Source organism: Hippopotamus amphibius, chromosome 2 (assembly GCF_030028045.1).
Source record: "Hippopotamus amphibius kiboko isolate mHipAmp2 chromosome 2, mHipAmp2.hap2, whole genome shotgun sequence".
NCBI classification, from domain to species: domain Eukaryota; kingdom Metazoa; phylum Chordata; class Mammalia; order Artiodactyla; family Hippopotamidae; genus Hippopotamus; species Hippopotamus amphibius.
In genome coordinates, this window is record NC_080187.1 from 193,209,406 (window position 1) to 193,235,702 (window position 26,297).

At 37.7% G+C, this 26,297-nt stretch overlaps 2 protein-coding genes across 6 annotated transcripts in view; both read right to left on the reverse strand.

Annotated features, from left to right (window-relative positions):
• The window catches only part of TRPM7 (transient receptor potential cation channel subfamily M member 7), a 124,781-nt gene extending 120,506 nt beyond the window's left edge, over window positions 1–4,275 (reverse strand). For 4 of the 5 annotated variants that reach the window (XR_009051359.1, XM_057722172.1, XM_057722171.1 and 1 more), the window contains exons 1-2: window positions 4,144–4,196; window positions 3,428–3,599 (exon numbers count right to left, since the gene is read on the reverse strand). Coding sequence is in view for 4 of the 5 variants with exons in the window: in XM_057722172.1 (XP_057578155.1) it covers window positions 3,428–3,502 (75 nt within the window). In the remaining variant the exon portion in view is untranslated. Of the gene's footprint in view, window positions 1–3,427; window positions 3,600–4,143 lie in introns of all 5 variants that reach the window. The other variant, XM_057722169.1, reaches the window with a different exon arrangement.
• A 14,980-nt stretch (window positions 4,276–19,255) lies between these two features.
• Window positions 19,256–26,297, reverse strand: part of SPPL2A (signal peptide peptidase like 2A) — a 47,278-nt gene continuing 40,236 nt past the window's right edge. The window contains exon 15 of the mRNA XM_057722182.1: window positions 19,256–22,332. Within this exon, the coding sequence (XP_057578165.1) occupies window positions 22,258–22,332 (75 nt within the window). The 3' untranslated portion in view covers window positions 19,256–22,257. The remainder of the gene's footprint in view (window positions 22,333–26,297) is intronic.

A 26,297-nucleotide genomic window follows, 5' to 3' on the forward strand; every position in this document is an offset into this window, starting at 1 on the left:
CAAAAAAAGAAAAACCACCAGGCAGCATGTGCCTCTTAATGTAACGCAATACAAAGTACACAGCACTACCTGGAGTAGCCTTGCCAAAACATCAAACTAACCACTCATTCACAGGAAATACAGAGGAGACAGGAACATGTTACATGATATTACATGGATACATTAAATAAAATTCAAACCCTGGGAAATTCTACAGGGCAAATGATTTGGATTTTTTTTCATTAAATAAATGGTAAATGACAAGACCAAAAAAAGGGGGGGAGGGAAAACAAGAGACAAAGACTTATTTATCAACCAAATGCTGTGTGGACTTCTTTCGATTCTGATTCACATAAACTAACTGGGAAAAAAAAAAGTTAGACAATTAAGGAAATATGCTGAATATTTAATGATATTAAAGAATCATTAATTTTAGGTGTGCTCATAGTACTGTGGCTGTGTTAAAATTTTAGAGATACACATAATGAAGTATTTGTAGATGGAACATGTCTGGGATTTGCTTTTAAATTATCCAGTTGAGGGGGAATGAGAAGGATAACAGCAGAAACAATACTCACGTGTTTCAAACTGTTGAAACAGGTCATGGGTATATGGTGATTCATTTTACTATTATATCTTTGTATGTTTGAAATCTCCCACATTAGAATGTTAAAGAGAAAATACCAGAGTACTGTATCAAAAACACCTATGATGACAGAACTCTCAAAGTTAAATTTTAGAAGTGACTGCTTCAATAGACCTTCATTTAAAAATCAAAACCCAAAATACACATTTTAAGTACTGCCTTTAAGTATTACATTTGCACATATTAAGTAATGACATCAACTATTACATTTTCTTTTTATGTCTGGTTCTTATTACTGATGTTTGCCAACACACACACACACCCTCACACACCCCTCCTCCAAAGAAGGAATATTCTAACTACTAAACATCTCAATCGGTTCCTTCTTTTCTTCTACTACTTCTTTATTTCAAACCGTAAATATTTTGGTCAGTCTTGCTACAGCCTTCTTATGGTCTCTCTTTTCCGCCTAAATACACACGAATTCACCCTCCATATTGTTTCCTTCAGTGGATCCCTTATCTCCAGATTAAAATCCAAACTTCTTTGCATGACATACATTCCCCTCAAAAATCTGGTCCCTGCCTATCTTTTTAACACTCCCACTAGTACCCCGTAACATCCCATACTCCACTCATCCTAAACTACATACAGTATTTGTACAACAGATCTCAGGATAAACTATGGATACTCTTCTCTTCTATCCTCTTTGTTTTGGCCGCGCCCTGCGCAGCTTGCAGAATCTTAGTTCCCTGACCAGGGATCGATCTCAGGTACTCAACAGTGAAAGCTCAGAGCCCTAACCACTGGACTGCCAGGGAATTCCCTGGATGCTCTTCTAAAGCTCAGTTCCCTCAGACTAAAACCACCAATTCTACATACCTTCCATTTCCAGGCTAACTCCTATTGCCTCTACAAGACTCACCTCTATTATCAGCTCCTTTGCAAGCTGACCAAGACTCTCCTTTCTCTATCCCTGATCACCCTATACCTTCACAGTAATCTATGCAATAGCATCACACTACCTTTTTGCTTTTTGCATGTCTATACTGCCCTTCAAGACAGAGTATCACAAAGCCTGCAACATAGTAAGACACAAGATGTTTTTCTGATATATGCATCTTCCATTGACAACAGAGTGGCAGCTATTTTATAAATAACTGGAATGTGGGACTTCCCTCGTGGCACCGTGGTTAAGAATCCGCCTGCCAATGCAGGGGACAGAGGTTCGATCCCTGGCCCCGGAAGATCCCACATGCTGTGGAGCAACTAAGCCCACGAGCCACAACTACTGAGCCTGTGTGCCACAACTACTGAAGCCTGCATGCCTAGAGCCTGTGCACCACAACGAAGAGTAGCCCCTGCTCGCCACAACTAGCGAAAACCCACTGGCAGCAATGAAGACCCAATGCAGCCAATGAATACATGAACAAAATAAATACATTTATTAAAAAAAACAAAAAACTGGAATGTAAGCGGTTTGAAAGTGGGAAACTTGTCTAACACATCTTTGCCATTCCAGTGCTTGGAATATATTAAATACCAAGTGTTTGCTAAATGAATAAAACAAATATTTCTAATAGCCATGGTTTTTAATTCTATAAAAAAATTTATTCCACTCCAGTTTAACTTGTGTTTCTTGGTATTCTGTTTGCTTTGCGTTGTTTTTTGGTCACTTGGCCGATTAGTTTTAAAGCAAAGGCTTTAAACAAGAGTTTACAGTAAGAATTATACAGTGTAGCTACAACATACCTAGGAAAATTTTCAGGTCACAGTGTTGACCTTAAAGTTAAGGAGGCTCAACAAACTACCATTATTGGAAAACCTCAGTATTAGATTATCCTAAGGTTTCACCATATTTTAATTGGAAATTGTAGGGAAAATCACACATCTCAATAGCAGTCAGGACCCAGGCAACGTAAGAAATAAAATCAGATTCTTAATTTCAAATTTTAAAGTGAAAATTTCTCCCTTTAGGAACAACAATGTTGTATACAAACATACTGCTTGGGGGAGTGCATCAGCTACAAAAAGAAGACTGCACATAAATGGAAAAACAACAAACACAAGAGAAACTCAGACGACATCCTAATTTTTGAAGGCCAGATTTTAAAGTATGTAAATAGCAAGACATTAAGAGGCTGGACTTAAGAACAGCACCTGAGGTAAGACTAAAAAATTGACTTTCACTAGAAAGTCACTAGAAACAAAGTCATATGATTGCTTTAACAAAACAGTAGGGGAAAATCAAAAAACAGTAGAAAGCAATGGCTTTGAAGATTATGAATCATATTCATTTCCATTTTCTATCGCATCTAAATTTTAAATGTATGTTATTTATCATCTAAAAAAGGAAAACTAGACACTCATTGAAGAGTATTAATGGTTTCCCTTTTTTTTTAACAACAGGCACTTCTGATTCAACTTTTCCCCTAAAAATAGATCCCCTTAAAATCCACTTAAGTAAAAAATGTTACAATTTAGGGTTGATAGAGGAACTTAACAAATCCTTCTTTTAAAGATTGCGAAAAAGGTAAAATGATGTTTTTATTGACTTTACCAAAAAACGTGGAAAATAACGGAATGGTGTACTATTTACCCAAAGTATAACTACGTTCGTGGTTTCAGTTTTGAATGGTACTTGAACTAGTTTCCAGAGAAAAGTAAACCTGCCAGACTCCAGCAGAGGGAGAGCTGTTTGCATGAAGCCTATCAACTAGTTCAAGTACTGACCAGGAATACCTACCTGCTCTTCAAGTCTCTGACCTAAATGACTTTCTCTGTAAGAAATCTTCTAATTGTATTTCTGGCCTTAACAAAAATCTCTATCAAAAGCTGCAATGCGCCGCATCCCTCGCGCACCTTCGGTTTAAAACACGAGCAACTCTTCTCTAGGGCAACGGATGAGACGGTTCGACATAAATTCAGACGACACATCGCTGACAGCAACGCCTCAATAAAACCCTTAATGCCTGCTCAGTAAAATTCCAAACCAGATCTGGCGTCGATACCGTCAAATCCCTCCTCTTGAGCTCTAAGGGAAAACGTACCTGTGGAGTACACGCTGCGCAGCAAACAAGGCACAGCTCCTAAGCCGTATGCTCTATCCCGTTTTTGTTCCCTCTCAGCCCTCCCTCCGCTTCCAAGCAGGACTTGAGCAGAGCATTCGGCTCCCCGATCCGCCGGCAACGAGCGCCAGGAGGAACACGCTCCCAGGAGATGCGGAGCTTGGAAGCTGAGCGCTGCGTCTCGCGCGCGGCGGCCGCTCAGCTCAGCCAGGTCCTCCCCGGCTCGCGCCTCTGCCGCCCCGAGGGGCCTTCGCCGGAGCCGGCGCTCGGCTCAGGGCATTCCCGCGACAAGCTGTGGCGCCAGATTCGCGACCTGCTTCCTGCCCCTCACCCGCGAAAGAGCTGCACTCCCGTCCCGCCAGGGCAAGTCCGGAAGCCTCACGGCAATGTGGCGGTCCTTCGCCCGAGGAAGAGCGGCTCCGCACACACACTTGCCCGCCGAGTCCTACCCCTTCCCTGCCCGCAAGCCCCAGAGCCATCCCCCCGCCGGGGCCTGCGTGGGTCCGGTACCATTCTCCTCACGGGGCAGACTCCGGAAGGGCAGCAGCTCCACCTCCTCCTCCTCCGCGGCCTGTAGCCATCTATCGGGAAGCGTCTCCGGAGGCGGCAGCAGAGGCCGCCGGACAAGGACAGCCCAGGGAAACCTTCTCAGAACTAACTCAGATCCGGCGCTAGCAGCAGAAGCCGAGTCTTTCATAATTGTGCGACCAACTCCTCCGGGTGACTGGCCACAGGGACGCGCCCGCGCCCGCCTCCGCCGGCGACGGGGCTGCAGACAGACCACGTGAGGGGCGCGACGTGTGCGTAGCCGCCCGCGGGCCGGGTCACGTGAAGGGCGCGCGCTCCCTCACTTCCAGGCCGCCTCTCTGCGCGCCGGGCGCGCGCGCGCGCGCGCCGGGCACGCGCGCCGCCCCCACTGCGGTGCCTGGTCTGCGGATTTGGGCGGGGTGTTCTCCCCAGATATCCGTGGGGTACCTAGGCGGTACTTGCGCAAACATCTGCCTCTGCTCGGGAAGTGGAACTTAAGGAAGCGATCGTCGAGGGTTAAGGTTGCAGCCCGCTGGAATCCTGCCGGGGGTTGCGGCGTCGTCTCATCTCCGCTAACCGGGCCTGGCCTGTGCCTGCGCTCTGGAGCAGTGTTCCCCGGCCCCGTCGCTGTGCCTCGGAGCGGGTGGAGGCCTTAAATGTTACTTTCTCCTAGTTCAAAATGCAAAAATACCTTACCCCAAAACATGTTCTTCCTCCAGCTTACCCTGTTTCTGCCACGAAAAATTCTGGCTTTAACTGCGGGCACTAGCAGTTTCCTCCAGAGGTAGCACCCACAGACACGCACACACCACACACCTAAACCAAAGGGTGTGGAGTTTCTGTCTTTCCTTTTGCTTTGCTCTCACACTAGCCCAGGTTTCACTATTTGGGATAGATTACTAAATGTTGCTTTTCACACTCCAGGAAAACGTCAAGAGTTCCTCAGTCTGACCCTGTGTGACCTGACTCTATCTTATCTCTTTTTTAAAAAGTTTTATTAAGGAATAATTGACATATCAATACAATAACCTACGCCCATTTAAATGTACGATTTGACAAATACTGGCATGTTTATACACCCCCGGTATCATCACACTCAAGACAGTGAACGATTCATTACCCCAGTTTCCTTCCGCCCTTTATATTTCTTCCATCCTGTCTTTCTCCATCCCCATCTCTTAGCAACTACTGATCTGCTTTCAGTAACTATAGACTAGTTTGCATATTCTAGAGTTTTATGTAGTGGAATTATACCGTATGTACTTTGGGGGTGGGGGTATGGGGAGAGGAGGTCTGGCTTCTTTCACTCTGCATAGCTATAACCTTGTAAACCTTTTAAAACACAATACACTGAAGTAGGATCTTCTCTTAAACAAAACTGATCCACCTGTTTTCCCTAACAAGGTACGGAAAATACTTGTGAACAATCTTCAAGTACAGACATACCGTGGAGTTATTTCAAATTCCTTTTCAGACCACTGCAATAAAGTGAATGTTGCACTAAACCGTGTCACATAAATTTTGGGGGGTTTCCCAGTGCATATAAAAGTTATGTTTACACTATACTATGGTCTATTAAATGTAAAATACCATTATGTCTAAAAAAAAGTACCTACCTTAATTTAAAAATACTTGATTGCTGGGACGTTCCTGGTGGTGCAGTGGTTAAGAATCCACCTGCCAATCCAGGGGACACAGTTTCAAGCCCTAGTCTGGGAAGATCCCACATGCCATGGAGCAACTAAGCCTATGGGCCACAACTACTGAGCTTGCACTCTAGAGACGGTGAGCCGCAACTACTGAAGCCGGCCACACCTAGAGCCCATGCTCTGCAACAAGAGAAGCCACCGCAATAAGAAGCCCAGGCACCTAGAGAAAGCTAGTGTGCAGCAACGAAGACGCAATGCAGCCAAAAATAAAATTAATTAATTAAAAAAAAGAACAATTTAAAAAGATACTTATTGCTTAAAAAATGTTAATCATTTGTATTGTATATTCCTTCCCCATCTGGCAGATCCAGCAGGACCAAGGTTAAAAAAATGTTTTAATACATATGTCATACCTTTCCTACTAGATTGTCAGTCCCTTGGGGCAGGGATCTAAATATTTATTTGCTAGATCTCAGCTGGGCCTACACACTTCCTGCCTTTAGGGAGTTCATAATCTAGAAAGTGGAAACAAACCAGAAAATCAAAATAAAATGAGATGAGTGCTTTGTTCTCCTTGGTCTTTGTGTCTCTGGCCTTTTTGTACCCACAAGTGCCCTCGCTCGGATGGTGTAGAAAGTTCCATGATACTTGATCTCCAGAAATTTTTGGTAAATTGGAGCATTTAGTTTAGAGTTAGAAATGTTGCCATTTCTGTAAACAACAAATATTGCCCATGATCAAGCCATCAGGCACTACCACCTTGTGCTCTGAGGGCAATTCAGGATAGGGAAAGACAGGATACTGGCTCTACATAGTTAAGATGCATATTAAAGGAATAATTTCAGTGAGCGCAGACTCTTGCATCTTCCCATACACAGAAAAGCACTAACATCATTAACTTGAGATGTCTGGGGTTTTTTTGTATTTAGCAGTAATGTTTTGATGTTCAACTACATGTCTTTTTCTAGTAAAAACTCATACGTAACCTGGCTCCTCCCTTACCTCTTTGGAACAGTTTCTCAGAGCTATCCGGGAGTCTGTTTCCAGGCTATAGTACTGAGTAATGTACTTGAGTAAAACATAATTCTCAATTTTTAGGTTGTGCATTTTTTTTTCATCCAACACCTTAATTGAACTACTGAAAATAAATTCCTTTATTTACAGGTGATCAGACAGCCCTGAATTTCACATATGCTGACCTTCAGTGAGCAATAAATTCTGGAGGATGAATTTATTCATTAAAAAACAAATATTGTTGGGACTTCCCTGGCAGTCCAGTTGTTAAGACTCCGTGTTTCCACTGCAGGGGGCAAGGGTTCAATCCCTGGTCGGGGAACTAAGATCTCACATGACATTAGGCACTGTCAAAAATAAATAAATAAATATATATATATATATATATTTTTTTTTTTCTTTAAAGCGTTAAGTTCCTAAGAATATATCAAGAACATTCCTATTCAATGCTCAGTGCTGAACAAGATGGAGAAATTCAGTGTTTCAGAAAATGTTCATGAAATGCTCTCTCTTCTCTCACTTCTTTCTCATAGGGGCCCTGTTTCCATTTTGGTCAATGCCATCTCTATTTTCCACTCTCACTGGATCACATACTCATTCTCCTCCCTACCTTTGCCCAGTTATTTGCAACAATTAAGCAAACATTTACTACTATACTCTGTTTAAAACACTAAGTGAAGTTCTAAGAGGTATAAAAAGATGAAAAGGCTTGGTCCTGTACCAACTCTTGGATTTTTAGCTTTCAGCTTAATGCATGCATTCTCAACCTCAGAGGGGACATCACCTCCTTCAAGGAAGTGAAAATTGATTCTTGGGGGAGTGATGTACAAAATATTACTTTATATATATAAAGCACAGATATATATACACAGTACATAAATAAACATTAAAATTTCATGAAAGGGCCATGAAGTTAGGAAAAACATGTCTAAAAGGACTCCATAGTGAAGTGATAATGGAAAAAAAGATGAGAAACACTGGTCTAGTGAGACTGAGACAGATACAAGCCTAACTCATACTAAAGATAAGTGTTTTAATATCTGTGTTAGTCAACCTCCCATAGGCCCCTCAATGTTCCACACTTCCTGGTATTCTTGTCCTTGTGTAGTCTCCTTCCACAGTGGATAGGGCTGACCTGTGTAATCAATAGGATATTGTGGAAATGACAATGTGTAACTTCTACGGCTTAGTCATAAAAGATGTTTTGGTTTTCCCCTTAACTCTTTTACATCACTCATTCTGGGGGATGTCATCTGCTATGTCTTGAAGACACTCAAGCAGGGCTTCCCTGGTGGTCCACTGGGTGAGACTCCATGCTCCCAATGCAGGGGACCCGGATTCAATCCCTGGTTGGGGAATTAGATCCCACATGCATGCCACAACTAAGGGTCCTCACACCACAACTAAAGATCCTGCATGCCACAACGAAACATACTCCAGCAAAAATCCCACGTGCTCCAAGACCCAGTGCAGCCAAAATAAATAAATAAATAAATTTTTTTTTTTTAAAAAGAAAAAGACACTCAAGCAGCCTCTGAAGAGGTACATGTGGCAAGGGGCTGAGACCTGTCAACAGCCAATACCAACTTACTGACAAGAATGTGGACCAATAGGAACTCTCATTCATGGCAATGGGAATGCAAAATAGTACTGACATTTTGGAATATAGTATGGCAAAAACTAAACATACTCTTTTGATAGGACCTAGCAATTGTGCTTTTGGTATTTACCCAAATGAGGTAAAAACTTTTGTCCACATAAAAATTTGCAAACGGTTGTTAATGGCAGCCTTATTTATGATTGCCAAATATTCAGAGCAATCAAGATGTCCTTCAGTAAGTGGATAGATAAACTAACTGTGGTACACCCACACATGGGATATCATTTTGTGATAGAAGAAATGAATCATCATGCCATGAAAAGACATGGAGGAAACAAATATTTCTAAGTGAAAGAAGCCAATCTGAAAGGCTACAAACTGTATGATTCCAAATGTGTGACATTCTGGAAAAGGCAAAACTATGGCGACATTTAAAAGATCAGTGGTTGTCAGAGGTTTGATAGGAGGGAGGGAGGGAAGGATGTATAGGTGGAGGATAGGGCATTTTTAGGGCAGTGAAACTATTCTGTATGATACTGTAATGTGGAAACATGTCATTATACATTTGTCAAAGCCTGTAGAATACACAACACAAAGAGTGAATCCCAATGTAAATTATGAACTTTAATTAATAATAAGGTATAAATGTTGGCTTATCAGTTGTGGTTAATGCACCACATTAATGCAAGATGTTAACAATGGGAAAGTGGGGGGAGGGAGGAGGATTGTGAAAGGTGTATACAGGAACTTTCTATACTTTCCGACTCGACTTTTCTGTAAATGTAAAACTGTTCTAAAAATAAAGTGTGTTAATTTTTAAAAAAATCATATGGGGAAAGAAGAAACACAAGTTAAGGACAAAAAGAGAATAATGTAAATTTCCTATTTTTGAAGAAGAGCTTACCTTTTTTAAATGAATAATGATGGGTATCAAATCATATTTAAAATCCAGGACTTCCCTGGTGGCTCAGTGGCTAAGAATCCGCCTGCCAGTGCAAGCGACACAGGTTCAACTCCTGGGCTGGGAAGATCCCACATGCCATGGAGCAACTAAGCCAGTGAACCACAAATACTGAGCCTGTGCTCTAGAGCCTGAGAGCCACAACAACTGAACTTGAGTGCCACAACTACTGAAGCCCGTGCACCTAGAGCCTGTGCTCCCCAACAAGAGAAGCCACCTCAATGAGAAGCTCACACACCTCAACAAAGAGTTGCCCCCGCTCGCCACAACTAGAAAAAGCCCATGTGTAGCAATGAAGGCCCAACGCAGCCAAAAAAAAAAAAAATCTAAGTGATAAAATTTATATTTTAAAGTTTCTAAATTTTTAATATTCTGTTAATTTCATTTATTGCAAATATTTAAAATTATGATAAAATACACAAGTTACATAGTGTTTTTTACAGTGATATATTTTATTGAGATATAATAACATATAATGTTACATTAGTTTCAGGTGTACAACATAATGATTTAATATATGTATATATTATAGAATGTTCACCACAATAAGTCTAGTTAATATCCATCCGTCCATAGTAGTCTTTCGAAATTATTTTAAGTAGTATACAAACAAAAATATTTGAAGACCACCATTCCAAGTCTCTTTCATTGTTTTGGAAGAATATAGAGACAGTGTTTTAGACTTCAAGATTTATAAGCACATTAAAAAAATTAACATTAAAAACCATGAGATAAGAAATAGATTATATAACTCCCAAACTGTAGAGAGGAGAAATGGATTAAAAAACAAAAACAAAAACTCAGTTAATCCAAAAAATGTCAGTGATTAGCCCATAATTTCTTCTTGGTTTTTGTAATTTAAATATGTTAACAAATATATACAACGCTTGGTGCTGTATTTACATTTAGAAATTTTCAGAAGCACGTTTTGTTGTTTTAAACTCATCAACAGCTGCAGTAGGTATGTGGCAACTGTAAAACAACCATTTTAAATAATAGCAGATTCTCTGTGGGTTTAGGGTATTTAATAATAAAAAGGCTTAATTTTAACCTAGAAAAAATATTTTTTAGAATGCCCTAAGTTTATTGTAAGTTATATATAAAGCAACCAATAAGTAGCCCAGTTTATGAATGATGACTATCTCTGACACTAGCCAGGTTTTATGACTTCCCACAATTATTTAAAACGTTTCACCTTGACGTCCACACAAGTATGTATAGAGGTTTACTCTCATATAAGTAAAAGCAGGCTCCATACTAAAACAATTGGAAAGCATCAGAGCCCTTACTTCCTAACACTGAAGAGCAAGCATTTATTGAATGGTTTTATCTGCCAGGAATTGTTCTATTCACTCAACACAAATTAACCTAAGTCCTCTGAATCCTATGAACTAGATACTATTTTTTTTTTAAGATTTATTTATTATTATTATTATTTTTTTGGCTGGGTTGGGTCTTTGTTGCTGTATGTGGGCTTTCTCTAGTTGGGACAAGAGGGGGCTACCCTTCGTTGCGGTGCATAGATACTATTATTATCATCCCTATTGTACAGAGGAGGAAGCTGAGGCACAGGGCAGAACCAGGGTTTCAACCACGGCAGCCTAACTCCAAAGTTTATGTCCTTAAGTCTTCTGCTATATTACCTCTTGTGATGGTAAAACACACTGAGAAAGCTGTCACTAATAACAGATTATACATGATTCAGCCTTTCACGAAATCTTTTCCTCAAACTATTTAATCAGCTAATTAAGATTCTTTATTTACTTCACTAGGTCCAAATATTTGGCTTATATGATTGTTTTCACATTAATCACACTCTGACTTCTCCCTGAAAGGATTTGCCACCAGCATTAAGTCCCCGGGCAACTGAGAAGGGGACACTGGGTCTCAAAATTGAAGAAAACTGGGAACATTAAAGCAATTAAAGTTGATTAAAGCATCAAAAAGATTAAAAAGAGAGCCAATATATGAAGTGTCTATTTTATGTCCGATTTCCCTGTCACTTAAAATTAGACCCTCATAAATGTTTGGCAAATCCTTTGTTTGTATAAGTAGTGATTAAACCAGTTCCAAGAAATTTTGCTGTACTTTGGATTGAGGATTAATGGATTTTCTTTCTTAGGCATTCTTTCAAAAGCATTAACCTGTTCTGTAAGAGGAAAGCTTATAAAATGGCACCAAAAATACCTGGAATGTTTCAAATATTAATCTCTAACCCCAATAGCTTAATACAGTGCCTGGCATATCATAGGTATTCAATAAATAGTTCTTGAATAATTGAGAGGATGAAAATCAGCCTTCTTCAATTAGAGTGTATGCAAATATGGTATTTAGTTATATAATATACAAATAATAAACATTCTTTACAACTGTTTTCTTTGGTCCTAGTTTATTTTTAAAGGAAAAAAATTTCTTCCTAAAATTTTAAAACTCTACTCCAAGTGACTAGATTTGGGTAAAGCTAGAACAAATTACCAGTAACCATAGAGAGAAATTTTCCTTTGAATTTAGCAAAATGTTTGTGTTGCGTTATTCTGGGGACTACAAGAACTTCTCTGAAGCATATGTGAGTATGTAATGAATGGATTACTTTGGCTGAACAGGAAATGTAGAGGAGTCTAAGACTAAATGCATCAAACTATGATAAACAATGATAATTTTCTAAAACTAATTTTGATGGGTAGTTATCCCTAAATCATTTGACTCCACTTTCCGAGAAAGTGGGAAAAAAAATCAATGAAGTTTATGTAAAATATTAATCTCTAAATTTCAGTCTGAGGCAGAGACTTAATCACGTAAAACTGGGGGATGAACAATTAAGTTGTACACAAAAGTGATTTTGAATCTTAGGAATCATAAGTCTGTGCTATAGATTTTAATTTTCATAGTCAGTTTTTAAATTATTAATTGGTGGTTCTAGTTGTGAATTGTTATCCATTTCCACTGGCACATCAATATTTGTGAGCAAATTCAAGTAAGATACATAAAACAGTGTCTGTTTAACCTTGATTATCTAGTTTGATGCTTAAGCTGTTTGCTTTTTTAAATTAATTAATTAATTAATTTATTTATTTATTTATTGGCTTTATTGGGTCTTCGTTGCTGCCCACGGGTTTTCTCTAGTTGCAGAGAGCAGGGGCTACTCTTCGTTGCGGTGTGCGGGCTCCTCATTGCCATGGCTTCTCTTGTTGTAGAGCACAGGCTCTAGGCGAGTGGGCTTCAGTAGTTATGGCGCACGGGCTTAGTTGCTCCGAGGCATGTGGGATCTTCCTGGAGCAGGGACTGAACCAGTGCCCCCTGCATTGGCAGGCGGATTCTTAACCACTGCACCACCCAGGAAGTCCCAAGCTGTTTGCTTTGATAATTATTCTGGATTGCAAAAAAAAAAAAAAAAAGGTTTTCTTTAAGTAGGATATTGGTAACAATTGAAAAAAGGGATCTAAAAAGATCCAATTTTCTGATACTGGATACCATTATTTCTACTATGTATTAGTATTGCTAATATGTATCTCCTAACAATACTGATTTATTAAGATTTTAACATTATAAGGTTATCTAAGGAAGGTCTTAAAATGACAGTTAAATGGCTTTAAAATGGAATTACTATAAGTATACATGTTTGTTTATGTGTATGAGTATGTATATACTTCCTTCACTATTCTTAAGAGATTTTCATCTTGTTTCATGAAGATCTCAAAGGGATAACATTCAGGTAACTAATCTTAGGTGGATTAACTACATCCTCCTCCTCCTTCTGCTCCTCCTCCACCTATACTTTAAGATCATAAAAGAATTATGGTATACCTAACACACTGAGTAAAACTAAAACATGTAAACATGAAATAACCAAGCAGCCAGCTATTAATTGGATTAATTGCCCCTGTGCTTTGAATACGATTTAAATACAATATAGGCACTTAACACCTAATTATTACAAATGTATAGCTGAAGAAAAGAGTTAAAATATAAGGAGAGCTGAACTTGAAAGGTGGTGAATTAACACATCTAATTTGGCTCCCTTGTGAAAAACTTCACAAAACAACATTTTTCAAAGAAATTTAATTAAAGCTTTCATACTTATACAAGAGTAGAGACAAGCACCCATCACCTAGAATCAATGATTATCAATATTTTATTGCAATTTACCTTATCTGTTTTTTTCTTTTTTCTTATTTTCTTAGCTGAAGCTGATTTATTTTTTATTTTAAAAAATATTTATTTATTTATTTGGTTCTGTCAGGTCTTAGTTGTGGCTTGTGGGTTCCTTAGTTGAAGTATGCATGTAGGATCTAGTTCCCTTGTGGGAAGACATTCTGGAACCTTTTTGAAACATTGAAAATGTTGAAGTATGTGGGCCGAGCGATGGGATTCAGAATGTCCTGCTTGAGCAGTGGAGGAGCTGAGGGTGCGGGGCGTGGAGACTAATATCACCCTGTTTGGTCCTGAGGGATGGCTGGTTAGCCAAAGACGGGTAAGATTCCTCAGAGGAGGAACAACCTAAGACAGGCACAGCCGCAGAGGGGCCAACAGGGGTGGTGCATAGAACCTTCCTTATATCACCGTGTTTGGCCCTGGAGGATGACTGGTTAGCCAGAGACGGGTAAGATTCCTCAAGGGAGGAACAACCTAAGACAGGCACAGTCGCAGAGGGGCCAACACGGGTGGGGCACAGAACCTTAATCCTTCTGAGAGAGGTCTCCTGCCCCCAGGGCTGCTTTGCTCTCCACGCCCAGCTCAAACCCATGCCACGCCCAGCTCAAATCCACACCCAGCTCAAATCCACACCCTGCTCAAATCAGGACCCAGGAGGCAAACAAAGATCATTGCCCCCAGTCATGTGAGGCCTTTGATTGTTTATGGGATTAACCTGGGAGTGTTAGACCCTTAGGCTATGCCGAGAACTCAATAAAAGCAACGTGGGATCAATCAGTGAGGCTCTTGATCCTAGAGGTCTTGAGCCCCCCGGTCCCATCTTTCTCTTCAGTCTGTGTCTGTGTGTTCTTCAAGCTTGCGGCACCCGTCACTCACCTCGAGTCGCCGAGTTGATCCCGGCATTCCCTGACCAGGATTGAACCCGGGGCCCCCTGCTTTGAGAGTACGGAGTCTTATCCACTGCACCACCAGGGAAGTCCCTGACTTATTTTAAAGTAAATCATAGACATCATGTCATTTTTCTTCTCTATATTTCAAAATACACCTGTTAAAAAAAAATGAGTATGATGTCATTATCACATCTAAAAAAATAAACAATAATTATTTGGTATTGTTTTATATCTGGTTCAGAACCAAATTTTCCCAGTTGGCTCACAAATGTCTTGTTTGGTTGGTTTATTGAATTGGGATCCAGACAAGGTCTCCATGCCAAGTGATTTGGGTGTCATGTCACAGAAGTTTCTTTTAATTTAGAGCAGCCCTTCCTTCCACACTTTTCCCCTCTCCTCTATGCTATTAATTTATCGCAAGAACCAATTCAGTTGTCCTTGAGAATGTTGCATATTCTGTATTTGTAAGTTTGCTCCCTTGAGTATCATTCAGTTTCTGCCTTCATCCTCCATATTTCCCATAGTTGGAAGTTTGTGCTCTAGATTTGCTGAGATTCCAGGTTATCTTTTTTTTTTTTTTTTTTGCAGAAACACTTCATGGTGCTTTGTGCTTCATACTGTACCAGGTGAGTCTGATGTGCATGTAAAAGAGTCACCTGTACCTATTCTTTTTCAAATTCTTTTCCTATTTACCAAACTTATTTCTTGACCCCATTTCTCTTCTTCATTTTGTGATAAAACTTTTTAAAGGAATTGTATTTGTTCTTTCCACATTTATCTCTTCCCATTCCAAACGATGATATCTAAACTGAGATGTGAAGTGTCTATAGGGGATGGTTGAGTGTGGGAGGTGGTACCATGCACAGAAGAGCTTCCTAGGAAGAGTGTGAGGGGGCAGGAATGAAGGAGAGGAAAATAATGGCAGATTAAGTTGGAAAGGAACAAGGACTAGAAAAACCACAGTAAGGAATCTAGACTATACTTGAACAAATTTGGTGCTGTTAAAGATTTTTTTTAAAGCACTTGAATTGTATGATCAGATTTTCATCTTGGAAAGATCACTGGCTATGATGTGGAAGGGGGATTGGTAGTGAAATTAACACCTGGAAGACCAATTAAAAGTCTGTTACAGTACGGATGAATTAAATTGAGTTAGTGGTAGTGCGGATGGCAAGTACCAGGATTCTTTGAGAGACATTTGTAAGAGTATGGAGAGGACTTGACACTTGCATTTGTCTATTTTATTTCTCTGCACTGAAAGGGGCTGGAGTAGATTTTATAGAGAAAATAATAATAGATGAGGCTTCACTGAAAAGTGTTCCAAACACATATAATAAATTTTTGGATGAAGCACTTTTCATTTGTAAAAAAATTACTTGGTTTTCCACAGCTAGCAGAGCCTATTAATAGGTAACTATTAATTAGAATCCAATGGATACCTTTCCCACTTATCTAGAGAAGTGACCCTATGACCTAAATTGGAAAGTTGTTTTTAACATAGTGACGTGCCAAACCATAGACTTTCATTTTTACCTAAGGATAAGGACTATTTACAGTAAACTTTCAAGTTGTGAACTTTCAAAGATGCAAATGTGTGTTCATATGTCCAATCACGTAAGTTAGTTCAGGTGTCTGGCGTACATTGTCACGTGTGTGCATCCTCTACAAGTTGTTGTGCTTTTACATACTTACTTTGTGTAGCTTACTAATGAAGACCTGATGGAATTGGAGGCCCAGAGAAAGGACGAAGAGAGATAAGAGGAAGAAGTAACTGAAGAACTGAAGAGATTCAAGATGCAATAAATAGCAAGGGGATTTTCTTTATCTGAGGATGCACTATCAGTTTTTGAGGCACAGGACCTGAACGTGGAACGGTACGCGAAGGTTGCAGCAGCCATTCAGGATGCAATCCAGTGCTACAGTGTCATCTATGACGAGAAAAAAAGAGCTACTACCCAGACATCACTGGATCATTTTTTTCAGGAGGGTAGATAGAATTGAATCCAGCAAGGAATTAAAACCTGTGCTGTCAACGTCAGGCGTGAGTGAAAGTGCAGCTTGCTCTCTGTCTCCTATTGCTGATGATCCTTCAGCTCAACCATCTCCCACCTCCTCTCCCTCCTCCAGTCAGTAACTCTTCTTGCCTGTTCACTCAATGTCAGCCCCTGTATGCCAGCTGGTGTACTGTACTGCTGTACTTTTCAAGGTACTGTACTGTAACATTTAAAATGTTTTATTTTTTGTTTTTTTTAATGTATTACTTGTGTGAAAAGTATTAAAAACCTATTATAATACAGTACTGTATAGCCAATTGTGTTAGTTGGGCACTAGGCTTACTTTGTTGGACTTACGAACAAATTGGACTTATGAACACACTCTCGGAACAGAATTTGTTTGTATGTAGCAGACTTACTGTACCCATAACCCAAAACACAGAGCTGTTAAGAACTAGTGCCTTACTACACTAAGGCAGAGCTCTCTCTACAGAATTCTGCTGAGTCGGGCTATTGCTGCAAGTGCAAAGTGTCTATTCTAAGAGCTCATATACAGGTAGTTGAAACATCCAAAATTTTTAGGAAGGATACTTTGTTATCATTAGTGTTGCCTGGAACTGGACATTGTTTTCCACTGTTAATGCTTTTCAGTGATACATTATTTTTACATTTGCTTTTTTTTGGCAAAGCCACACAGCAGGGACTGAACCCTGACTCTGGCAGTGAAAGCATTGAGTCCCAACCACTGGACCGCCAGGGAATTCCCACTTTTGCTTTATTTTTAACTTGTTGTGGGTCATTTGGCTAAAGGCCACAAAGAAATATTAAGTTGAGAACTTCTGATCTCGATTCTAAAGTCTTCATGGGATTATAGAAATGGGAATGAGCTTATAAAATTTAGTTCTACTCCTATTTTCTAGCAAAACAAAATGAATTTCAAGCTAATAAATATAATTTGTAGAGAACATAAATTTTAAGACAAAAAAAATGACAATTAGTTAAATTTTTCTCCCTTTATGCCCATTATAAACATTAGACTGTTTACAAGGCTTATTATCTAAAGAAAATGATATGATTTATTAACTATTAAGAGAAAAATAATTCAATAGATTAAAAAAAAATTTATCTATTTTTTGGCTGCATTGGGTCTTCGTTGCTGCCCACAGGCTTTCTCTAGTTGTGAGCTACCTTTGTTGCGGTGCACACGCAGGCTTCTTAGTGAGGTGGCTTCTCTTGTTGTGGAGCATAGGCTCTAGGCTCATGGGCTTCAGTAGTTGCAGCACGTGGGCTCAGTAGTTGTGGCGCACGGGCTTAGTTGCTCCACGGCATGTGGGATCTTCCTGTGTCCCCTGCACTGGCAGGCGGATTCTTAACCACAGTGCCACCAGGGAAGTACCTCAATAGATTTTTATGATTTGTATTTTGAATCTTAATAGAAGTATATAATAGAAAATGTAAAAGGTACAAAGGTATACAGTGAAAAATAAGTCTCCCTCTCACCCCTGTGCTGGAGCCAACTTATTCCCTCTTTTCCTAAAGACAGCCTATCTTTCCAGTTTCTTACACATCTTTTCAGGTATATGGGCCTGTGGGATGAAACAAGGTTCCTCTGCAGCAGAGCACGGAGGAAAAAGGACTCATCAACATGTGGTCAAAACAAAAACACTACAGATACATATCTGGGCCATCCACATCTGAGTTAAAAAAAAATACCCAGTACAATGGCAGCAGGGATCTTAGTAATTTGTGAGAACATCAGCAAAGCTGCAAATGTCAGGGATGTTCATGATAAGAGGTAGGATAATTTCTTGGTAAAAAAAAGTCTACATATACAGCAATTCAATAAATATTTATTAAGGGCTATTATGTATCAATATAAATTTCCAGTAAATGACACATATGGAATCTAGGTTTTATGAATAATTTGTCAGACTTAAAATAACTACACAATTTCAAAAGTGATTTTCACCTTATGTGAACATGTTCTAGTAGCTTTTAGCTCATTTTCAGTTATTTCTCACCATTCAAAATAAAACAAACTCAAATTTTATTTTAAAATAGAATTTATTGAATACCATAGTGAATTCAACACATTTTAAAAAACTGTTTTTTCTTCTCAGTATTGGCACATAATGAAGAGTTTTAAAGCACTGCCAAATTTAACACTTCAAAAAATTTTAAATCATGTTCCATAAAAAAATAAAGCCTAGTAGTGTTATAAAAGTACTAATTTACACTAACATATCAAAGTATTAAAAGGAAAGAATTCCACACTCAAACCTTCATCTAAGAAGTAAAAATTCAATCACGTATTTTAAAAAAGGTTCTCATATGATCAAAAGACAACAGAAAGTATAAAACAGGTGAAACCCACATAATTTACATTGACTTGTCTCACTGGGAAACCCTATAGGCCAGATAAACTTTAGATATTGAAAAAAAAAATTCCATATTCCAAAGGAAAAGGAGTTGTTTACAATACTTTTTATGCCTAATCAAAGAAACGCATGATGACATTAAATATTCTACATTTTTTTATTTTAGTTGCCCCTTAATTGCCAATAATATAGGACTATTCTAAAAAATTTAGTTTAAAAAAATTCCCCCCAATGAACATTTTCTTAGATACAAAAGCTGTCCTTAATTATGGAAACATTAAACAAGGAAATTTACATGTACCAATCTTCACTGTAATATGGCCTGTATATTACTCTTATAAATCATTTTGTTTACTGTGAAAATTCAGTAATCTAAATTGTAAGTACTGCATAATTTCTTTCAAATTTCAAAAGGTTGAGTCATTTGATTCAGATCTCTTGAATTTACAGAGTATCTTTCTTCCAGGAAGCATAAAGTGATTTTTATTCAGTATTTTGATTGTATTTTCATTACGCTCCCCTACCTCCTTTAGAATTAGCTCTGAGGTAAATAGAGCACTGAAAATGAATTTTTTAAACTGTAAAACTGGTTATTTGGCATCATCTTGAATAAATTCAACTTTTCTCCTTGTTAATGGGAAAATATAAAGCCTTTCAAACTAGTACAATCTATTAGTCTGAAAAGCAATCCCTGTATTTGAAGTCTCATTAGCAGAGACCAGGTTGACATTTTAGAGACCAATCTTAAATAAATTAGTTCAAGTATAAAAATAATTTTTGCTTATACTTAAGGCAGAAGTTAAAAGAACAAAGGAAAACTGGAAAGCTCATTTGTATTTACTATAAATGTACCATTTCATCAAAATCTCTGTGAACATGTAACTGAAATCAACAAATGCCAACAGGAGATGGGTTAAAATTTTCTTCTTTCAAAGGAGAATTAAGTCGCTAAGTCTACTAAAAAGGTACTGCTAATCTAAAAAAAAAAAAAAACTACAAGCTAGAAGAAAACATAAGAAAACATAATGTAGTAGAATATCAAAGTCCTTTCCCACAAACCTCATATTTATCTTTGCTGCACTAAACTGAAGTAAAAATCATCTACTTTACAATTTGAGATATTTATTAATTTCTGTTTGATAAACTAAAAAAATGTTCATAGGGAATTTCTAAAAAGTATTTTTTTTTTTGCAGTAAGTAATCTAATACAATATATCTTACTGTTTTAAAGACATGTTTAGGAAAAAAAAATAAACTTCTCTTCCCCTAAAAGTTACTGGTGGTGGGAGGGCAAGAGAGGAAGAAATGATACAGTTTTATGAAGCCAAATTTTCATCACCCTTATCCTTTGTTTATATTGATTCCCCAAATAAAATATTTCAGCACTTTATTGTAATTTCTATAAATATATGCAGTTCAGTTGCTAGAAGGACTGTTTAAGTACAATACAAAGTTGATACTGAAGATGAAGAAACTTAAGAAATTTCACTTTTTATGTTATTTCTATTTAATCAGTAAGATTTAAATAGCAAACTAGAGCCAGGTTTTACTTTCTTGATTACTAATCGTTGGATAAAGTAGAATTTGTATCAAAGAATAAAGTAGAATTTGTATCAAGATTCCAGATTTCTAGATGTAAAATTGTCTTTAACATTCTTCATAAAATGTGGTTGAGGCTTTTGAATATCCTAAAGCTGGGATAAGAGTGCAGATAATTTTACTTTAAAAAGCTGTATTTTGGCAAAGATTTTATTGATATTATAAATGGAAATATAGTTGGAGTTTTAACATGGCACTTAATCTGTTCTATCAGAGTCTGCCAAATATATTCTTTGGAAAACAATCAAACGATATTATGGAGGCAAAACTAACATGAACTCTTATTTGTCAGATACTTATTTGTCATTTGCCATAAACCAAATGATCCATAAGTGTATTAAGTAGAAAGAAGAGCTGACTGTCAAGGGAGCCTCTATATCTGTAAATTACTCAGCAACTTAACAATTAATCAAAAGCATCTAATTCCCTCAAATGCTAAATTTAGTTCAAACATCAAAGGTCTGATCCATCTTTAAAGGCATTAGCTTTACCTTTTAATCAGTTAAACTGGCCTTAGAATGAAAAATCATAGATTTGTTCACATATCTTGTACATCATTCACAGAGAAATACAAAATCCTGTTGTCTTTGTAATCACTTTTCATTTGGAAATTTCTTAGAGAAAATAAAAGAAAATGCAAAGATAATTTGACCTATGGCTTCCAGGATAATGTTGAAGTCCACATCTAAGACTTAGCAAAAAATGAGGTTTTTTTCAAGTTGGAAGGTACCAAAGTGATTAATTGGTCTAACACATACATTTTGCAGATGAGAGAACTGAAACATAACTGTATTGAGCTAATAAAATTTACTCAAACTCTTGTAATTAAATTGAGACTAACACCCAGTTTCCTGTCTTCTGTCTCCAATTCTTTTCTCTGAAGCACACTTTGTATATTAGTAAACCATTCTCCATACAAATTTTAAAAAGTTAACAGTGGTTTCCTATGGGGAAAGGAGTAGGAATCAAGGGGGAAAAAAGGTAGGGGTGGGGATTATTAGGGATGTTAACACTCAAACAGTGAATCATACATATTAATATATGATTTGATAAGAAAAACAATTTTTACAAAATATTAAGTCAACATTAGCAGAACCAAACTTCAGAGATCAGAAATACCACAGTGGAATTAAATGTTAGTTTAGAAATTTAAGCTACACCTTCAAGGAAACAGCAGATCACCGAAAACTGTGGATTTCAGTTTTTGTTTCCTTTTAATGACTAGTTCTATATATTATGTTTCTCTATATCTATAAAAATATTCTAAAATAATACATATGCAGTTTGAAGTAATTTAGGTTCTCAAGTTTAAAAAAGGATTGGATTTTTTTAAACTTATGCTACAAAAATACACATTTATATATATTTCCAAATCATATATTTCTAACCTCTGCAGTGATAAAAGGTCCAAAATTCCATTGCAGAACTGCCTTCTTACATGGTCTTAAACAGTTATTTCTATAGAGCAAAAAATCTGCATAATTCTTTACAGTAAAATCTGCTCAGAAACTCACTTTGACAAATACTTGTATCTATCATTAGAGTTGAAAGAAAGAGTTCAGTAAGAAAAGTACAGGGATGGGTGAAGACTTGTTTTTAGAAAAATATACTGTATATATTACATCTTGAAAATTACACAGACCATATGATTTTTATTCAATGTGAAGGCACAACTTTAATATAGTTAAAAGCAAATTTTAATTATTTATCACGTAATTGCTAGTACCAGCTCTTAAAAAATACATATTTGCAAGCACATCATCGAAGTTTCTTTCAGATTGTCAATTCAAAAGTCAATTCAAAAGTCAAACTCTATTTGTAGAAAATCAATTGACACATTATTGCAAGTCCACATAATATTATTGTTGGACAATCTGTTCACCAGCAGTCACGGGGTTTTCTTCATTTGTGGCATAGTCCAGATGGTCCATCACCTAGGCATAAATAAAAGATGTTAGAAAATGCAAATTTTCAACTTGTCCCCAGTGTTCATTAATTTGGCAAAAGGAGTCCCAGTTTTTAAAAGAGACATGGGGAATTCCCTGGTGGGGCAGTGGTTAAAAATTCACCTGCCAATGCAGGGACATGGGTTCAATCCCTGATCTGGGAAGATCCCACATGCCACATAGCAACTAAGCCTGCGCGCCACAACTACTGAGTCTGCGCTCTAGAGCCCGAAAGCCACAACTACTGAGTCCTCGTGCTGCAACTGTTGAAGACTGCGCACCTAGAGCCTGTGCTCCGCAACAAGTGAAGCCACTGCAATGAGAATCCCGCACAACACAATGAAGAGTAGCCCCTACTTGCCACAACTAGAGAAACCCCACATGCAGCAACGAAGACCTAAATAAAAACAAATAAAAGAGACACAGAGTGCTCCATGGAACCAAGCACTCCTTTTGGAGCAATGTACTGCTTGAACATCCACACTCCTAAGGAAGGACATGCTAAGGGTGACAATGAAGCTTTCTTTCAGGAAGCTTAATCATTTGACTCAGGGCCAATTTGATAAGTGCTTTCTCTGGATCTTCTACTATTTCCAACTCCCAATATGAATATTGCTCTGCATGGCAGTGGGAACTCTACCACAAGATATTCCTGATGCTTATTCCAGGACACCATTCCAAGCAGTGTCCACTCCTCCAGGTAGCAAAACTAAAAATGGCTCCACAAATCACAGTGAGAATACCTGCTGGTTCAGGGACAGTGTAACCTGGTTGACACCTTGAATTGACCTTAGGATAATTTTAAAATGATACATGAAATTTTAAAAAGACTGTATGACAAAAATTTCTACTAACAACAAAGAAATTAAAGGTATTTAAAAGTCAAATGATATCTGAAAATAAAATCAAGAATACATTTGCTGTACACTATTTTTGGGGAATTACCAGTTAAATTTTTCTCAAATGATCACTTCAGTTCCTCCCATATTCTCATAAAAATCTTTTCATATCTGGGAATGAAGGAAGAAACTGCTTAAATGTTTTTTAGTGTTTTTACCCGATAAAACTAATTACAAATAGGGAAAAAAAAGTACTTAATGTCTTTCTGAAGATTGTCAAAGATTTTAAGATTGGTGATTAAGTATTGTGATGTACTTTTTCCCTTCTCCTTTATCAAGAAGTAGAAGACAAGCAAGATAAATGTTCCTATTTTTATAAACTGATCCTAAAAGCTTTAGTGTTTTTGGAAGAGGAAGCAGAGAGAGGAATAATTTCCAAATGGTGACAGACAAAAGAAGAATATAAACATGAGCTGAGACTTTCAGCTGACAACTGTCTCAAGTGATGGAGACAAGCTTATAAAACCCAAACCTGCTGATACTCTATGAGTCATTTCAAGCCCCTAAACAATCAGTTTTGAGGTTCTCTATTTGCCAAAGATATACTGCAGATTAAAGTAGTTGCATATTCACAGCAGTTCTGGGAGGAGGGGAATAAAAGCCAAATCAAGATAGGTAACACAAAAGATGAAGTTGTTGAAGAGCTGATTTTATGTCATAAAATGAGAGAGGGAAAGAAGAAGCATGAAAGATATATTTAGGCCCCCTTTTTTCTAGCAATTTAGATGCTCCAGTGTAAGAGGTTGGAGCTGTGGGGACAGAGAACTGAAAAATGGATGGTGGTGAAACCCTTTTTCTTCCCCAAGACCTGCTGACCCTGGTAACTGTAACTTAATGAAATAATAGCCTACATACTCTAAGTTATAATGTGCCTCTTCATTCCTAATCCTCTGGTACCTCATTGTCACTGTAATCTAATCCCTAAGTATAGAAATATATTCGTTAAAAAAAAAAATCACTTGCAAAATCAATCTGCTGAGAAGTAACATCTCTACTCTGTATTTACTGACTTTTCAATAAAAACAAACAGAAACATAAAGAGCAAACTTGAAATAGGTTTTTAAAAACACAACAAAAATTAACATAGATAATAAAATTAACCAGCAAATTTCATGTAAATTGTTTTTCATAATATTTGTAAATAGGCAAGCTCAATTTAGAAAGATGTTCTCCGAAATTGGGTCAGCTAACCTGGCATTTACTGATAGCTCTGAACCAATCTCCAGAAACAGTCTAATAAAATGCTCATTAAAATGCAGCAACTGGAGAGCTGCTGATACTACAGCAGAGTTGTTCTAAGTATCTCTGTAGTCTGACTTGTCAGTTACAGCTTGTGACTTCTAAAAATAATTAGAGGCACTAGTGACATTTAACAGAGACAAACCCACTGTTTAGTGGATATTAACAAACTGAAAACTTACTTGCCACCCAGAGTAAAATAGCCCATTGGAGGTTGCTCATAAATCTAACTTCATTGATTTAGGATTAGAAACAAAAAAATTCTCCCCCAAAGATGATTTCTATTAATTGTTGTATATAGCAAATAATTATGCCACAGCTTAATTTTTCTCTCGAGAGAAAAAGCACCTTAACTTTCTCTACACTCATTAGAAAATAAACAAAACTGAGTATCGTAGCTCTTGAAGCACTCCAGAAAAACAGTTCATAAAAAATATAGTGTAAGTAGCTTTGAGCTATAGAAAAGAATATACAATTAAGATTATCCAAACTAGTATTATTTTAGTGAAATCCTATAGAAAACATTACTTATCTTGATCAGAGAAATTCACGGAAGGGCTGAAAGACTCCAAGTAAAATATTAAAGTATTTCTATGAAGTCTCTAAGTTTCAGCAACAAACGAGGTATAATTTGCCCTTTGAAAACAGTATAAAAGGCTATCAGGACTACCCAGGACTTTTAAAAATCTCCAGTGGAAAGTCCTGCTTTCTACCGCTCTTACACTCAACTCTAATATCAGACATTAGAATGAATCAAATGATAACAGCATAAAAAATGTGCCATCACCTTAGATTCTGATTTTAATTTATATTACTTGCTTTACATTTGATTCTTTCTTAACAGTAGCAAAAACTTTTTGGCACTTGCAAAAGTTATATATATGGTTATATATAAAGACTGTAGAGATATACCTCTATTTTAATGTTTTAAAAGTGCCACACTTTTACAGTACCTTATAACATTTTTGGTAATTTTATGAAGGCTGCTAAAACCCAATCCAGAAGCTTACACACACACACACACACACACACACACACACACACACACACGTGATTAAACATCAGTGGATTAAGGACTGAACATTACAATTGCTTTGCATGAAGAATTTCAATAACACAGACTGAGAATTTACAGTGTATAAAACACTGTTATCAGCACTATGGGCTCCTAACACCTAGGAACTAATAACTTAAGTGAGAGAGGCATACATAAACATTTACACTACAAGGCAGGTTAATAAGTATTTAAAGTCAAATGCTAAAAAAATATGGGGAAAGGTGAACCTAATTTCAATTGGAGAACTCTTGGATATCTGCTTGGAGAAGGCAGATTTTGAGTTGGGAGTTATGCAAGGCATAGTCTGCAAACAGATAAAGGAGGTAGGGGGAGAAGAGGGAAAGGATTATTATACTGTAGCCAAAGAGATGAACCAGTAACTGCCTGAGGGTTGTCTTCAGGGCTGACCGTCAGATCTGTCCTACACTGAGTCCAAACCTAGTCTCCCTTTATTTTACCAGGCTTGTTGAGGTTCCCTGTTCTACTTCCAAGCCTCCTGCTAGCCTTATCTGATTTCAACATCCATTTGCCTCACTAAGCCTTGGGCTACCTCTATAGATCAGATTCTCCTTCCTGCCTGTAGATCCAACCTCATTTTACGAACAAGGAGTCTTCAGAGATTAAATAATTTGCCAGAACTGATGCCAAATCCTATAATATACTGTCTCCCACAAATGACAACATTTCAGCTAAATTAAGTTGGACTTTAAAGGTTGGACAAAAGGGATGAGAGATTTTTTCATGTTAACAGAAGGCAT